At 52.6% G+C, this 15,953-nt stretch overlaps 1 protein-coding gene across 4 annotated transcripts in view; it reads left to right on the forward strand.

The window, feature by feature from the left end:
* The window catches only part of WIZ (WIZ zinc finger), a 54,836-nt gene that overhangs the window by 25,921 nt on the left and 12,962 nt on the right, over window positions 1-15,953 (forward strand). For 2 of the 4 annotated variants that reach the window (XM_075738192.1, XM_075738195.1), the window contains exons 3-5: window positions 6,168-6,228; window positions 8,765-11,304; window positions 11,542-11,907. In XM_075738192.1, coding sequence (XP_075594307.1) covers window positions 6,168-6,228; window positions 8,765-11,304; window positions 11,542-11,907 — 2,967 coding nt within the window. Of the gene's footprint in view, window positions 1-1,965; window positions 2,431-6,167; window positions 6,229-8,764; window positions 11,305-11,541; window positions 11,908-15,953 lie in introns of those variants that run through there. The other 2 variants (XM_075738196.1, XM_075738194.1) reach the window with 2 other exon arrangements.

Here is a 15,953-nt window from a genome sequence, read left to right on the forward strand (position 1 = left end):
CTTCACCCCCTCACAGCAATGATACAGAGTCCTCCAAGCTCCCGAGCCCAGCCGTTGCCCCTGCCTGTGCAAAGTCCAGCAGCAGAAATATCAGCACCTGGATGCTGGTTGCACAATCCTGGGCATTTCCAGCCCTTAAATACACGGACTTCCAGCACCCTGCACCTACAGAGTGGTGAATGGACCCACGTCGCTCCTAGGTAGCCCAAGCAGAAGCGAACATGGAGCTGTCAGCGTTGCGTGAACACAACGACACCATCCCCAGCTCTGTCAGCAGCCGGCTAAGCCCGAGTCAGATGAGACGCAATGTGCTGCCAGCACGCTGTGCTTTGAAGAGCTCCTGTCCTCAAGGTCACCTGCCCACAGGCTTAGGAGCGTCCTTAAATACTGCCCTGAACCGCCACGCAGCACAAAGGAGAAACAAATGTGTCTTGTTTCCATCTGCAAATGGCTGAGAGCTTTCATCAGCGCGGGACCTGGGAAACTGACCCCATGCATGCCCATTTTCAGGAGGAAATGTGAAGTTTGTGTCTCCAGCCAAACCCTCCCGCAGCAAAGCCTGTCCTCACACCAGCTCATCTGTATTCAGGAGCACGAGCAAAATCTCCAGCTTGCTTCTGGCAAGCCACAGCAAAGGGATGGAGAACACGATCGTCTCGTCTGGCTCCGGCGAGATCATTTGGACACTCGTATGAGACCATGGGTGAAATGATTTCTCCTGGAAAGTGGCTATTGCAAGCATGGAGCGATGCGGGGCTCTAGGTGCGGAGGAGTAGTGTCTTCCCCAAGGATTTGGGGCAGGAATACCATCGAAGAGCTTGAATCTGGCATGGGTGGCCACCCAAATAGCTCCAGGCTGAGCCTGACATGCACATAGCACCTAGGTTGCTCATCCAGGTGCTTTCGGTGGACAGGGGGATGCCGAGGTGCAGGCGGTCATCTTCTCTTGTGCAAGGGAAAAGCTCTGCCATGGATTATTTCGTGGTGCTCATGCAAAGCCCTACCTTCACGTGGGAGCTGTTGGTCCTGTTTAGGGTGGGTTGGAGAGGGAAGAGCTGCCAGCTGCACCTTCTTTTGCAGGATCTCTGTGTTTTGCTTCTCCTGCTGCGCGCTCTCAGCCCGGAGCCACGTGCCCGTAGCCGGGGATGCCAGGCTTGCCGAGCAAAAGCACCAACAGCACCTTTGCCCACCGAGCGCCACTGTTTGCCCTGCAAACACAAGCCTAGCTTGGATTTGACCTGCTGTGGCTCAGCCAGCACGGATGTGGCCTTGGAGAGATCTTCTTACATGGCTGCTTTGGGCTGGAAGAGACGAGTTTGGGGCTGTAGGATGGATTTGGAGATGGGCTGGGATGTGGGCAACAAAGCTCCTGCTTCCTTGCATTTCCAGCGAACTTTTGGGTAGGTAAATATCTCCTATGGTGTTGGGGGCTGGAAAACCCACCCCAACTCTTGGCCATCCTATAGCCCTGGGCGACCGAACTTTTCCAGCGTGGGATTCCTCGTTGCACTGGTAACAAACCCAAATCTGCGCCATCCGATGCGGTAGAAATCCCCGTGGCTGGGTTGGGTGGTAGCACGTCAGTGAACACCCAGCTGCTCGGCTCCGGCACCACCGTGGTGTGGGAACATGGTGTTTCCCCACTGCTATCGAGCAGTATTCCTGCTGCGTGGGTCCGTCTGCTGTTTTTTTCAGCACTGACGGTTGACCGTGAAAGGCCACGTGTTGAGCCAAATTTGGGTTTTTTCCAGGTTATTTACAATATCAGCTGCTGGTGCCAATGAGCAATTGTTCTGGTACCTTTTGCTCTCAAGTTAAATACCCAAGATTAAAGTGTGAGACCTAAGTAGGAGCTAGTCTTTAATTCCAGAGCTAAATCGTGGCTTGCGACATCTTGCGTTACTCGGAAGATGATGCAATAACTCACCCCTTGCCTAATAGCATTGCTTAAATGGCAAGGTCCCTCAGCCTGGCTGTAGAGGAGTAAAATATCTCTTTCGGCCTCCTTTATACAGTTCATTTAGGCTGGGGGAAAAAAAAAACCAACAACGAAGCTTGGGAGAGCATGTGTAGGCTCAGTGAAGACTTTTTGGAGGTGATCATCTAGTTTTAAGGGCTTTTGGAAGTGCTCAGATTGCTCAGAAAAATGGTATTGCAAATTCCTCTCCAGTTTGCATAACTTATGATTTTTGAAGTGTCCAATTCTGGTCCAAACCAAGGCATCACCCTCTGGTGGAACCTGGGTTTTTCCTCCCTTGGCTGGAGACCAGTTCACCCAATCCTCAGACCGATGTCCTTTGGAAGTGCCGGTCCTTCTGCAGTGGGAACCCAGCTGATCTGGGAGCTCCTGGAGAGCTTGAGTTGGAGCCAAGTCTCCCTCCTCATCCTTTATCGCTGAGATACGGGATGCAGAAAGCACGTGGAGGTCAGGTAGGTGTCCTTCCTCCCATCTCGGAGAATTGTATGGAAGGGAAACCTTCTGTTGTATTCAGGGGATGGAGCCTTATGCAGTTTGAAGTTTGGGAAATAATAGCATTTTAGAGTTTTCTTTAGATCTTCATTTGTTTATGCTTTTTTAAACTGTCACTAGACACCTCTTGGGAGCTGGGTAGAAAACTTTTGGGAGAGTATAGTTTCTTGGCTGAGCTCTTCAGGAGAGAGATCCTCTCCCTGTTTCAAGGTGGTCTAGGGTCTTGATGGCAAGCACCATCCAAAAGACCTCTTTGCTTTAGACTCTTGATCTTCTTTGGGCTTTTAATCCTAAAATCACAGAATAATTGAGGTTGGAAGGACCCTCCAGAAATCTTCATCCCATCCCTGTGCTCAAAGCACAGCCAACTTCAAAGTTAGGTTGCTCAAGCTGCATCCAGTTGAGTTTTGAGCAACTCTGAGGATGGAGGTCCTCCACACCTCTGGCCTGTCCCAGATCTGTCCCAGTCCCACAGGGAAGAGGTTCCCATGTTGGGATTTCCTTGTCCTCTCATCGTACGTGTCCAGGTGGAGTTAGTCTTCATCTTCTTTACACCCTCCAATTAGTGGCTGCAGGCAGTACCACCTTCACGCTCTCATCTTGAAGCAGAACGAGCCCAACTCCCCCGGCCTGTCTTTATTCATCACGTCCTCTGGTCTACGATGATCAGAGACCTTTGTTGGGCTCGCTTCGTTGGGTGTCAGATCTATCAACATCTCTGTGACCTCCTGACGCAGCAGGGTGACCTTGCTAAATATCACAGCTACCATTTGGGGTGTCAAGTCTTAAAATGCGTGTTGAGTAGCTCCGGTCCAAAATAAACCTGACCCTTTGTGTAGCATCTGCTGTACAAAGAGCGGTGACGTGGAAAAGCACCTCAGGGTGCATCCTGGTGTTTTCTGGGGTGGTGTTGAAGGTTTAGGCAAAATTTTTTCCACCTTGATATGCTATCGAGCCTCTCGAGCATGCCGTTAACCTCTGCTTATCAACCCTGACTGTGACGGCCTCGACGAGCCGGAGCTCTTTCTGCTGTTCTGGAGATGTTGATATTTCTCAATCCACGACCTTTGAAATGTGTTATGTAAGCAACTATCGCCAAATTTGACTAGAGTTGGGTCCGTCGCGTCTAGGAGAGTTCCTGGTCTCTGTGTAACTGCTCCCGTACTGGGAAACTCACAGGTTTTCCCTTATCTTTGGCTTTTTGCGTGTGTTTTGGCCACAGGCTGGTGTGATGGCTCTATTTTGAAAGTGTCTTGATGTCTTGGCCGGGTTGCTTTAATTCTTGAGATAGAGGAAAAACAGAGAGGAGAGACCCGTGGCCCTGATATGAGGTGGTTTGACCTCTTGGAGGAGAGACCGTGAGCTTAAAAACAAATTCAGATTTGCCATGCTCTCTCGGGAGAAGCTGCAGCCACGCTCCTGTGGTTAGAGGAGCAGCTCTTGCTGGATTACCATAGAGGGTAAATTTGAGCCTCCTAAGTCCAAGACATTAAACTCCCTCATCTCGCTGTTTCCAAGAAACCAGGATTTGCAGGGAGTGCAGTTACGTGCTCATCAGGAGAAAGATAAATCACCGCATGTTTTCCTCTAAAGGAGACAGTTTCTAAAAATAGGAGCTGTGCTGGAGCTCTGGAGAACAAAAGAGTCCCTGGAAGGCTCCTGCCACCGTCCTTTCTCGGTGATCGGTGCTCTCTGCCCCTCTCCATCCATGCGCTGAGGATTTATGGAAACGTTTAAAATCTGCCGATTTGGGAGGGTTGGGTTTTTTCCCGTCCTTTCCCCCAGCGTTCCCGCCCTGACCGGTTGGTGACTCAGGCTTTCCTGAGTGAATGCTGCCGGTCTCCCGTGACCTCGGCAGCTTGGCCCTGGATCCTGCTGGTCTTTTCCGAAACCAAAGCCAAAAGGACGTGATCTGGGAGCCAGGGATGCTGCCACCTCACCAGGATGGGTTCTGACAGCACCGACGTTGGATAAACCCCAGCAATGTGTGTGGTCCCGCATCTAAACGAAAGACCTCAAACCCCATCGTCTCCAAATGAGACCTACACATTGGAGATGCTCAGCCTTAAAAGTTTTGCCTCTAAAGTGGCTCACCTAAGATGTTAGAAGGATGGGGAGCCAACCCTGGCTTTTCACATCCCTCCTCTGCTTTTGGGGCAGTTCCTGCCCTGCCTCCTCCATCTCCATAACCAGTGAGGTGGCCCGAATACCACATCCCTCCTGGTTTTACAGCATGTAACCAGTAATCCGTAGAATAAATGCAAACTGTGAGCGGCTGCATCTATCCCGGAGGTGACGAGGGCCAGTTTGGGCTGTAGAGGCTCTCACGGGCTGAGCCTGCAGACGGGTTGCAGCAAAACCCATCTCCTCGGTCGTGTGTTTCCAAAGCACTCCCTGTTCTCCTCCCAGGATGTACAGCTTGATCCTGCTCTCTCTCATCTTCGCATTCAACATTAAAGGCTCTCTGGGTCTTTGGTCGGTGCGTGGTGGAGGCTGAGCTCCACCTTGCACATCCCTCCGCTCCATGAGCCCCATGCGTGGTCTGTGCTGGGCGTGCACCCTCCATCGAGCTGTGGACACCTCCTTCCCAGGGCCTCCTGGTTATTTCCACCATGCCGGTGAGCTCCAGGCTGCTGGGCATCCCATGACCCAAGATGACGATGATGATGATGATGGGAGCAGGGATGCAGGACAGTTCCTTGTCACAGCAGCAGCAAGCTTTCTTGCCCGGGGCTGGGTCACAGCAGGAGACAGCCTGGATTCACCCAGCTACGCCTCTGCTTCCCCAAGCTTCTGGCCTCGCCTGTAATAACAAGCGAGTCTCTGCTTTCCATACAGCCGGGACAGGCGATGCGTGGCCGGACCGGGATGGGGGTGATCCGGCACGAGGAGCAAGACTCCCACGTCCTGCCCTGAGCTCAGCTCTGGCTTGACAGAGCCTTTAGGCCAGGTAGGTTCAATCCAGACGTCTTTGTTGGACACAGCCAAAGGCTTTCCTCCTCCTGAGGAAGGATGTTTCTGAGTCTGATACAGCTCAGCAGACCCTGAAGATCTTCAGGAGGAATTCGCCTGCCTCTCATCGCTGCCTGAAATCCTGCCTTGCATCTTCTCACAAGCAGGCTTGGAGGTGATTTAGCCCAGGAGCCATCCCAGGGCTTCAGCCAACACCAGAGCGAAGCAAAGCTCCTCCAAGCCCCAGATGATGCCCGGGCACCTGGAAAAGCCCGGCATGCTGGTGAAAGGGCAGGGAAGTGTGCCAGCGCTGGGGAGGCTCGTGAGTCCCGTCTGTAGAGCCAGGGGAACCGGTTTTCTTCGTAGTGTGGACCGAGACAACCCTTGTCCGGCTGCTCGGCCGCGGCTCCGTGCCGGATACCTCTCCGATGAGCAGGGGCAGCGGGAGAGCGGCCAATGGTGCGTGCATCTTCCCGTTAAACTGCTTAGCTGCGGGAACGATTATACATCAAATAGTTGCGTGCGGGATTAAACCCTCTTAAATGTGGCTCGGAAATCCTCCCGTAATCTGGACCCGGCTGTAGGAGGGAAGGACGGGCAGCAGGAGCAGAGGGGGTTTATCTGCTGGGAAAGCTTTTTTTAACACACGCACACAAAAAAAAAAAAAAAAAAATCACTTTATTGCAAATTGCATTGAAGAAGCCTCACTTGGGCACTGACCTTGGAGCTTTCCTCTCTGTTGCAGATGAGCCTGATCCTGCCCTCTCCGGTGCTGTCCCAGCCACAGCTCACAGGACTGAACTCGGGTAAGTTCCCAAGGGACGTCGCAGAGCGGGGAGCGCCTGGGAGCCTGTCTCCCCTTTCTGATGGTGCTCCAGTTACACAAAGCCCCAAAATATCTCCCCGGCTGTCCCCGAAGAGGGTTGTCCCACCACAGAGGACGTCAGCAGGTCCCTCCAGAGCCAGCCAGCACAGTCCCCTCGCTGCAGAGCAGTGTTGGCTGCTCCAATTCATCTCATTTGTCCCGCTTCCCAACAAACCACCCTGCTTCTGCCTACCCTAAATCACCCCTCGGAGCTGTCCCGGTTCCCCTTGGAGCATCCTGTTTCCCCTTGGCACCGCTGGGGCTGTCCCTGCTGCAAGGGAGAGAGGTGGATGCTTGATTTGGTTGCGTTGGGTGTGCCGAAGCTGCTAAGGGGTGTCCCAAACAGCGCTGAGCACCCTGGAAAAAGGCAGATTTCGGGGTGCCAGCTCAAGGCTCGTGCAGAGTGAGAGTCCTCGTCCCTCCTTGTGGCACCGGGGACCCACGCCTGGCTCAGAATCGTTCTCTGTCTTAGCCTGTTTAGCAATGCAACCAATGCCCAGCACGTTTTAATGGGCTTATTTTAGTATCTGCTGTTGACTGATCCTTCCTGGGCCAGCGGTTTCCTTAGCGAGTTATTTTTAATAACGTTTGCAGGGTTTACAGTGCATATGGGAATCACATTTCCCTGATATCACGCCACAGACAATGGCAAGCCCGTCCTCCAGTCCTCAGTAATTTCTCCAGAGTAAAAACAGGGAAAGGTTTGAAGCTGGGAGGACGAGCGCGGTGGGGTGGGTCGGTTCGCCCCTAAACTTGGCTTTTTCCAGGAACAAGCTGGAAATAAATAGGTTTAAAAAGGAGAGAGAGAGAGAGAGAGAGAGAGAGAGAGAGGCAGCGTGAAAACCATGTGGAACTGGCAGCCCTGCTGTCTCCAACAAAGGCGCTTTGTTCTCCTGGCAGCACAACTTGACCCGTGAGATAGTGTTTTGCTGGCCCTGGAGCAGCTCCTTGCACGAGGTCTCAAGTCACCAGGCTTCTCCAGGTGTCAGGCTCTGCAGTCCGGCAGGTTTCTTCCCTAGGGATGGTTTAGCAGGGAGCTGGAGCCAGGATGCGGTGGTTTGCATCCCGCTCTTGGCCGTACATCCGTGCCACAGGTGCTGCATAGAGGGAGAAGCAGGCCATGAATCCGGCTGTGGAGGACAGAAGCTGAGTCGCATCCTTAGGGCAGGGATGGGGACGCAGGGGAGTCTTGTCTTGCTCTGCCGCTCAGTAAACACCATGAGTCTGCTCGGCTCCAGAGCCGGCATCTGCCAAACCCCCGTGAAGCTGCCATCAGGTACACGGGGGCTCCTGGGTCTTTTGGACCCCAGTTCAGAAGCCTAAATGTGGAGATCTGGTGCTGTTTGAGGTTCTCCGCTTCCCCACCGAGCCTCCCACCACCCAGCAGAAGGGCTTGAGACTCTTGTAGATCATGTCTCACAACTGTTGGTCCTGTGCCAGATATCTCCAATCCCTCGAGGTATCTCGGAGAACGTCAAATGCCTCAGTTGCACGCTCATGGCCCTCACCATGTCCCTTCTTCCCTGAAAAAGCCTCCAAGCCCAGTGTAGGACTTTAAAAACCACCGTGGGTGTGCTCGGCCCCTTTCTTAACACCCAACATGTCTTTGGTGCCACAGTGGTACCCACAGTGCCCATCTGGGTGGCGTGGGACCACCCAGTCCCACTGTAGAGCTCACTTCATGGAGGCTCGTGTTCTCCAGCTGCTTGATGGGGTCTTCCCAACTTTGGGGTCCTTGCTGAGGGTTTGGAAGAGGATGAGGAGGAACCATGTTGATCCATTGTGGCTTGGTATCTCTGCACAGGGAAGAAAGACTTCTCACTCCTGTGGAGAGGGATCGCCCAGCAACTTCTATTTAATCATGGAGACAAACCATCCTTTGGTCCCAGAGACCTTTGGTATGGTCCATGTTGACATTTAAATCCGGTGTTGTGCAACTTTGAAGATCTTATTGGCCTGTTCTTTGGCCCGATAGTGACAAGTGTCATTGCTAAGAGCAAATATCCCTGTTGAGCTGGGTAAAAAGGAGGCAATAAGGTGTCCAAGAAGTTAGGACACAAAAGGGAAGGAGAAGCAGAGAGTGGGGTGGAACACGGGCAAGATGATTTCTGGCCCAAGGCAGGAATCGGCGACGTGGCGATGGGAACCCAACACTCCTGTTGTACCTGGCACGAACGTGTCAGAGCCAGCAAGGGAGCAGATACAGCCGTCGCTGAAACGAGCTTGGAGCAAGCCCAGACGAAGATGCAGAAATTACTCTAGCTGCACGTGGCCAAGGGAGGGTGGGAAGGGATGGCCTTGGTTTTGTCCAAAGTCTTTAATATTTGGGGTGATGTGGGAGTCACCATGAAAGCCCCAGCCTGTGTTATGCCATGACAGTGCACAGGCTCGCTCTGGTTCCAGGACAACCCTTTTATGTATGGAAATGTTTGTATTATCCCGTTAACCGGTTATTAACTCTCAAAACTTCTTTGCAGCTCCACAAATGAAGAACATTTGGAGTTCAAGAAGGCTTTGTACAGAACAGATGCCAGGAGCTCCTTAGACCTGCGAAACATGACTGTGTCTGGCAGCATGACCTGGGACACCTCCGCCCTGGAGATAAGAGCGGGCGATGGGAGAGAAGAAAGCACTTTAGAGAGACTCTCTGGCTTGAAGGACTCGAAGGACGCGCGGTGCGTAAAGGAGTCGGCGTTTGTCGTGGAGCCCCAGGTTGTAAATACTGTGCAGGTGGATCCGGAGCAACTGGAGAGCGACTCTGAGGACCTGGATGGTGGCAAGGTGGCAGCAGAGACGCCCAGCCCCTGTGCTGGGGCATCAGTTGGCGGCGGGAGAGAGAAATATCTTAAAAATGAACCAAAGCAACTTGAAGGCCTCAGCAAAGAGCACTTAGATAAGAGTAAGAGGGGAATCCAGAGGGTCGACTGGATTTCTAGACCCAACAAAAGCCCAAGTCCTCATTACAAAGACATAAGCAAGCCGACAGATGTAGCAACCAACTTGCCCTTTCGGGGACAGGCCGTGCGTGAAGTGCCTCCTCCGCTGACTCCGACAGTGTTCAGAAAAACGCTAAACCCTGTCCTTGGCAAGTCCAAATCCCTGGAGAGCTCCTCATCCCACAGGAAGGGGCTGATGGTTGACTCGGACTTGGATGAGATCAACCCACTCAACGCGGCTGAGTGGACAATCCAAAAGCCGGATCTTCAGCTCGGCGCGGACCTCGCCGTTGGCAAACAGTCCTGGACGGTAAATGCTGAAGACTCAGTGGAGCGGATCCCGTTGATGTCTCTGGAGCCCGCTACCTGCAGCTCCTACGATATCGAGATGAGGCCCTATGTGTGCAGCGTCTTGTTGGAGGAGCAGGGGAAGGAGGAGCTGGGTCCGGAGGAGGACCCTACAGTGTACACCTGCATCGAGTGCAGCATTTACTTCAAGAAGAAGGAACACTTGATGGATCATATGCTTCAGCATAATCGTGGACCAGGGAGGGACCAAGACAGAGATGCTTTGGGAGGGCAGTGTCAATTCTGCTGCAACGAGTGTGGATGGGCCTTTGGAGACCCCACGTCTTTGGAGCAGCACAAAAGGCTCCACCAAGAGTCCAGGGAAAAAATTATCGAAGAGATCCAGAAGTTGAATGAGTTTCCAGACGAAGGTCGGGAAGCCCGTCTGCAGTGCCCCAAGTGCGTCTTTGGCACAAACTCCTCCAAGATCTTCGTCCAGCACGCCAAGATGCACGTCAAGGAGAGGAAGGACCAAGGGGCAAAGAACATGAATCTCTTTGGAAGCACGAGCAGCGGAGAAATACGGGATAGTCCCGTGCACGGCATCTACAAACACTTCAAACCAAATGAACACGTGTCCCTGCAGATGCAGGTACCACCTCACAGCAGCAGCAAAGGGCTCAGCACCTGTATGCTGTGCAGCTTCCCGGCCCCCAACGAGAACATCCTCAAGGAGCACATGAAATATGCCCATTCCCACCTCTCCTGGGACGCGGAGGTTTATGAGGATGATCCCAATCAACCAGGAACTAGCAGAGATGCCTACAGCCTGGCCAGGCCAGGCCGGTTTGCAGAGACGGATTATTTCGGCAAAGCGGACCGGCTTTTCCCTCCGCCTCACCGAGAAAGCACATCGCATTACGAGGCTGTCCACGGTTTTGCCCTAACTCACTCAAGACTCGACAAAAGCAACGGGGCTAGTAAAAAGGATTACCAGACATCAGGCTTTCATGCCAGGAAAGCAGCTCCATACGCTGCCCCGCATAAAAACCTGGGATTGTCTGGTTTTCCATCTGCTAAAGCTTATTCCCAGTTTGCTCTGCAGCAGCTGAAAAAAAAAGCAGCAGCTCAGCACCTTGAAGGAGAAGGTGACGGTCTCAGGAGCCACCCGATGGGGCTGGAAGAGCTCAGGCACAAGTGGATGTTGGCCAATGACGCTGGGGGCATGGAAGAGGAGATCTCTATAAGCACAGAAATAGATTTGAGCGAGAACAGAGGCATCAAACCCGTCACCATTCCTCAAGCTGCCTTGGACCTCAAGAGGACGTTCAGAGACACCTTGAAAGCCACGGACTCTTCGATAGCTTCGGAGGAGCAGCAGCAGCAGTTGCGAAAGATGGTCCCCATCGTCCTCCTGGAGGAGGTGAACCTGCACCCCAAGGCGACGAAGCGGCCCCGGGGGAAGCCGTTCAAGAAGAAAACAACGCTCCCTTCCCGGGAATTCGTGATGGAAGAACCCCTTCCCTTGGATATGCTCCTGTTGGATGCTCCTCTGGAGGGTCCTCTGGAGCTTGATGACCTCTTGGACTCCGACTCACCCATGCTGAAGAATGAGGAGAGGAAATGTCCGTACTGCCCAGACAGGTTTCACAACGGGATCGGGCTGGCGAACCATGTGCGGGGCCACCTCAACAGGGTGGGGGTGAGCTACAACGTCCGTCATTTCATCTCAGCAGAAGAAGTGAAAGCTATTGAGCAAAAATTTTCCTTCCAAAAGAAGAAGAAAAAAGGTAGTATGTATTCAATTCACTGTGCTTTCTATTTTCTTGTTTTAATCGGTGGGGTTTTCTCCTCCTACCGAGAACTGGGTACGTATGGTACTGTGGTCAACCTGAACCGTGGTAGCCACAGCACAACCGGTGGCGTGCGGTTGTCTCGCGTGCCATAGACTCCCCCCGCCCCGCACCCCGTCGGAAGCCCGATCCAGGGGTTTTAGCAGCGTCGCTGACTGTCTGTCCTTCTTTCCGCAGTTGCAAACTTCGACCCAAGTACTTTCAGCCTGATGCGATGCGAATTCTGCGGGGCCGGTTTTGACACTCGAGCGGGTCTCTCCAGCCACGCCAGAGCCCACCTGAGAGACTTTGGTATTACCAACTGGGAACTCACCATCTCACCCATTAACATCCTCAAGGAGCTGTTGGCCAACTCATCGGAGCATCCGATGCTGCAAGCAGCGATGGGAGCAGAGCCCTCGTCCCCAGGTCGAGAGAGGGAAGCTCACGGCTTCGTGCCTCGCAAGAGCATGACCCCCATGTCCGAGTGCAGCATTTCAAGGTCTCCTCTGTCCCCGTTCCCCCCATCCTGGGGAGATGAGTCCCTGCAGTCCTACAGAGACGGTAAGTGTCCCCAAAAACCCCGTTCAAGCCAGAAACCCCTTTGGTAACGCCAAACCGTCGCGTCCCGCTGAGCAGAGCCTTACCGGAGGGTGGGTATTTACAAGGAAGGGTTTAATTGGCGTAACCTGTTGTCGATTTATCCGTCTCCATCGCTGACGCTCCGTCCCCTGTGAAATCCGATGCTAGTTTGGGGCAGATGGATGGAGATGTCGGCAGATGAAAGAGCCGGGCAGTGCGGTCTCTCGAGGGGAGGGTGGGAGGGGTCGCTTCCCACAGGGGTGCCGTGCTTCAGATGTTTGGGCTTTGTCATTTGAAAAGCGTTGTGTTTAGGAACAAGGTTTCCATCAGGGAAACCCTTAAAACTTAGCAAATCGTGGGGCAGAGCATGGCTGGAAGAAAGGAGAAGAGCGTGGTCAGTGATACTGGTCCATCCTGGTGGTGCTCGGCCATGCAGAAGGCAGGATGTGACCTCTGGTCCAGGGATCTGTGTTCACCCCTCGGCTGCTTATTTTCCGTAGGTGTTATGTTAACATGGGGGGGTTATCATTGGGTCCTTCCCAAACAGATTTGAGTCTGAGCTGGTCCCCTTCCATCAGTGGAGTTCCAAATTATTCACATGGGATCATCTGTCCCAGATAGCTTCCAGGTTTCCCCTGCAAGCCTTCAAAAATCTGAATTTGCACCAAAAACTTTGCAATGTACTAGTCTTCCAAAGACTAAAAACTTGCTCGTGCAGTAGGAAAAACAACCACTTACTGAAACCTGGTGCTTCTGGCAGCATCTTGAAGTCCTTGAAGCAGTTTCTTGTTGGGTTCTGCTCATCCTAATCCTATGTTAGATACATCCCTGCAACGAGAAGCTATCTGTGTTTAATTGAAATATCAAAGAGCCTGTAATCCTGGCTCTCCAGACTGCTCCACATGCCCGGCTGCTCTTTGGAACGAGTCTGGAGCGTAACGAACACAAATTAAAATACGAACAAACCCAAACTCTTCTTTCTTGGCGTGGCAAACCTTGGATGTTGAATAGCTACCGGCCTGGGGCGGGGGTTGATGCCAACGAAAGGCGTTTTGGAGGGTTCAGCTGGGTTTCTGTTGCCAGTGACTGGATGCTCCTGCTCACTGTGACTATTGCCCTGCAATTTTTAGGTCTCCCGGTGCCCAAAATTCACTGGCACAAGCTGTTAGAGGTAACACCCCTGTTTTAAAAAACAGTATTTTGTAGTTAAGAAGGGTGGAAAATATCTCGGTCAAGAAAGAGTGCGGCCACCCTTCAGTAACAACTGCTCATCGAGGAAGAGGTTAACGCAGTTTTTAACACAGCAGATCTAATATCAAATGTCCCCAATGTGAAGTTTTAGGGGAAAAAAAAAAAGGATCACGTCTTGAAATATGATCTTGCTTATCAGTTTGGCAACGTCACTCAAGTTTTTTCAGCACGCGATGTTGCCCCGGAGCTGGGACCACTTCCTACTCCTTGCTGTGCCCATCTCCAGCTGTCATGAAATGCTGGTGGGTGTTCGGTGGGAGAAATCGGGTCAGGAATTGTCCTTCTAGGTAAAAGTAATTGAATTAGAGCTTAATTCTGGTCTGCTCCAGCGTTGTATTTAAACCTGGAGAAGGTTGAGGATGGACACATGGGATGAGCGGAGGGTGAGCGTGACCTGCGCAAGAGCTCAAACACCCCCTTAAGCCACCCTCCTAGATTTAAAGTCGCGTGCTCTGTATTCCTTTACGAGTTGTGTCTTTGGAGGACAATGCCAAGAAAACGGGTAAATTTGGAAAGCTTAAAAATCCCCAGCCCAGCAACCTGTTGTGTAACCAAAGCGCGCACAGCAGAGATAGCGATCGATGGATGGCTTTTGTATTTAAATCCAAGCCTGAAGTCTCTCAGTTACGCTCCCAAGCTCAGGAGACGACGCGCCGTGAGTTGAAACCTTCCTTGTTTTGCTTCCAGCCCGAAAACGACGCTTTCAGGGCGCTCTGGCTTCGTGCTGAAACTATCTGTCGCAACCGATTTAAGAACGAAGCGGTGCCCGTTGCGTTGCAATATTTATTTAACTCTTGCTCCGGGTACGGCTGCGGGGAAGCAGCTGAGCAAACAGTAAACCACTTTGGAGATGGGGGATGCCGAATCTGTAGCCGGGAGGATTTTAGCCAATTTTTTTTAAAGCCCACTTTTCCCTGTGTCTCCAAATCACTCGTGCGACGTGTGAGAGCTCCTGCCTGCTTCTTGGGTGGGTCTTTGCGGCCATGCTAACGCCTCAACCGCTGCTCCCAGGCTGGAGTTGCCTTAAGGGCACCTGCTTAGCATTAACATCCTCTGCTAGTGTTTTATGCTAATTCCATAATTTATAGAGGGTTTTAAGCAACATTTATGAGATACAGGCCGTTAGCAAGTTGTAATGGCAGGAGGATCTCGTGGAAAAGTCAGCGGTGGCATTGCACCAGACCCGGCGGTGGCTCTGCTGGTGGCTCCGTGTCGCGGTGCTGGCAGCCCCGGGGCCGATGTCGCAGCTCAACATCTGCTGGCAGCTCTCCTCGAACCGCTTCCTGCTTCCTTCCTCTCCACTTCCAGAAGCGTGAACTGCCGGGAGGTCTCTGCCGGCATTGCAAGATGCCTCTCGAGCTGTTAAGAGCTAAGAATATCGGTAGACCCTTAACCGAAACCCTCCGTCACGGGGGGCAGGCAGCTGAGCGCTCAGGCAGGGAGAAATCCCCTTTTCGGGGAGCGTTTCGTGAGCTGTTTTCTGCGCCGGCTGCGGTTCGTGGTTTCTAACGGGGGAAATGAAGGTGGAGGATTCAGCTCCGGGTGCCGGGAGATTGATTCGATGAGCATGGTGGTCCTTCTCCGAAGATTTTGGGCTTGTAAACAAATCGCCGCAAGACCTGAGCATCTCTGTCCTCGTGGGGCAAAGTTTCCCTTCCCAGAGCCTCTTGCAGGTGGGACGCAAAGAAAAAACGAAGAGCAGCGTTGGGAAAGGGCTGTGGGTTTAACACACACTCGCTCTCTTGCCGGTCTTGTACCTTTGGCTGCTTGTTTAAAAATGAAAAAAAACCACCCCACTTGAAGCAAAACTAAAAGTCAAAGAGAGGAAGTAGGTGTTTGGGTCTGCGGTGAGAACTTGAACTTGGCTGCACTGGTTGTTTAGATGGGAGTGCGTGTGGCAAAAACAGGATGTTTTGAGATCCTGAGGGGATCTCAGAGGTTACCTGTTCCTTCCCACTGCTTCCAGGCAAGTCCACGGTACCTAAACCAACCTAAACTTGGCTGCTCTGGGCTCTGATGGAGACTCCACCACCGCCCTCAGCATCCACACTGCCATCACCAGCCTTCACCCTTAGAAAGCCGGTGGAATTTTTGGTATTTTCAGTATCTTAAATCCATTACTGTTCATTTTGCCCACAATAAGCGAAGACAACGATTTCTGCTCTTCTATAGATCCAGATCTTTCAATCTCCTCTTTTTGGTCATGATTTTAGACCCTCGATCGTTTGCGATTCCCTCCCTGATATGCCTGAGCCCTCCCTGAAGTCTTGCGCTCAACATCGGACCCATCCCCACCGTAGTGCTGCAGAGAGCAGGAGGGTTATCTCGGCTCCTGCCCATCCCAGGACGGGCTGTGAGGTGGGGGGGATTTGCAACATTCGCTCTGGTTCAGTTTTGAACAGCTTAAAAATCTGAAATATTTTTGTTTCATTTTGTTTTTTGTTTTCCCCACCCTTTTCTACGAGATCACTGCCTCCTGAGCTGTTCGCAGTGGAGTTGGTGGCTTCTCCGGGGAGGTCCCTGAGCTCAGCGGTGGCTTTCCCCTCGTGTTGTGACGGGCAAAGGTGTTCCCTGCTGTTGCAGCCGCCTCCTTAAAGCCCAGCCTGGCTCATTAGCGAAGCTGTTTGTGTATCTCCTGGCTCCCGAACCTATTGGCAGCCACCTCGGAGAACACGTGGTGCTTCTTGGCAGGCGTTGGGAAGTGTTAGGCAATTGCATCCTCCTCAAAACGGCTCGCAGCTCTCCTTCCTCACCTCGCTCTGTCGCCCGGTCTGCTT

Source organism: Balearica regulorum, chromosome 30 (assembly GCF_011004875.1).
Source record: "Balearica regulorum gibbericeps isolate bBalReg1 chromosome 30, bBalReg1.pri, whole genome shotgun sequence".
In the NCBI taxonomy this organism is placed as follows: domain Eukaryota; kingdom Metazoa; phylum Chordata; class Aves; order Gruiformes; family Gruidae; genus Balearica; species Balearica regulorum.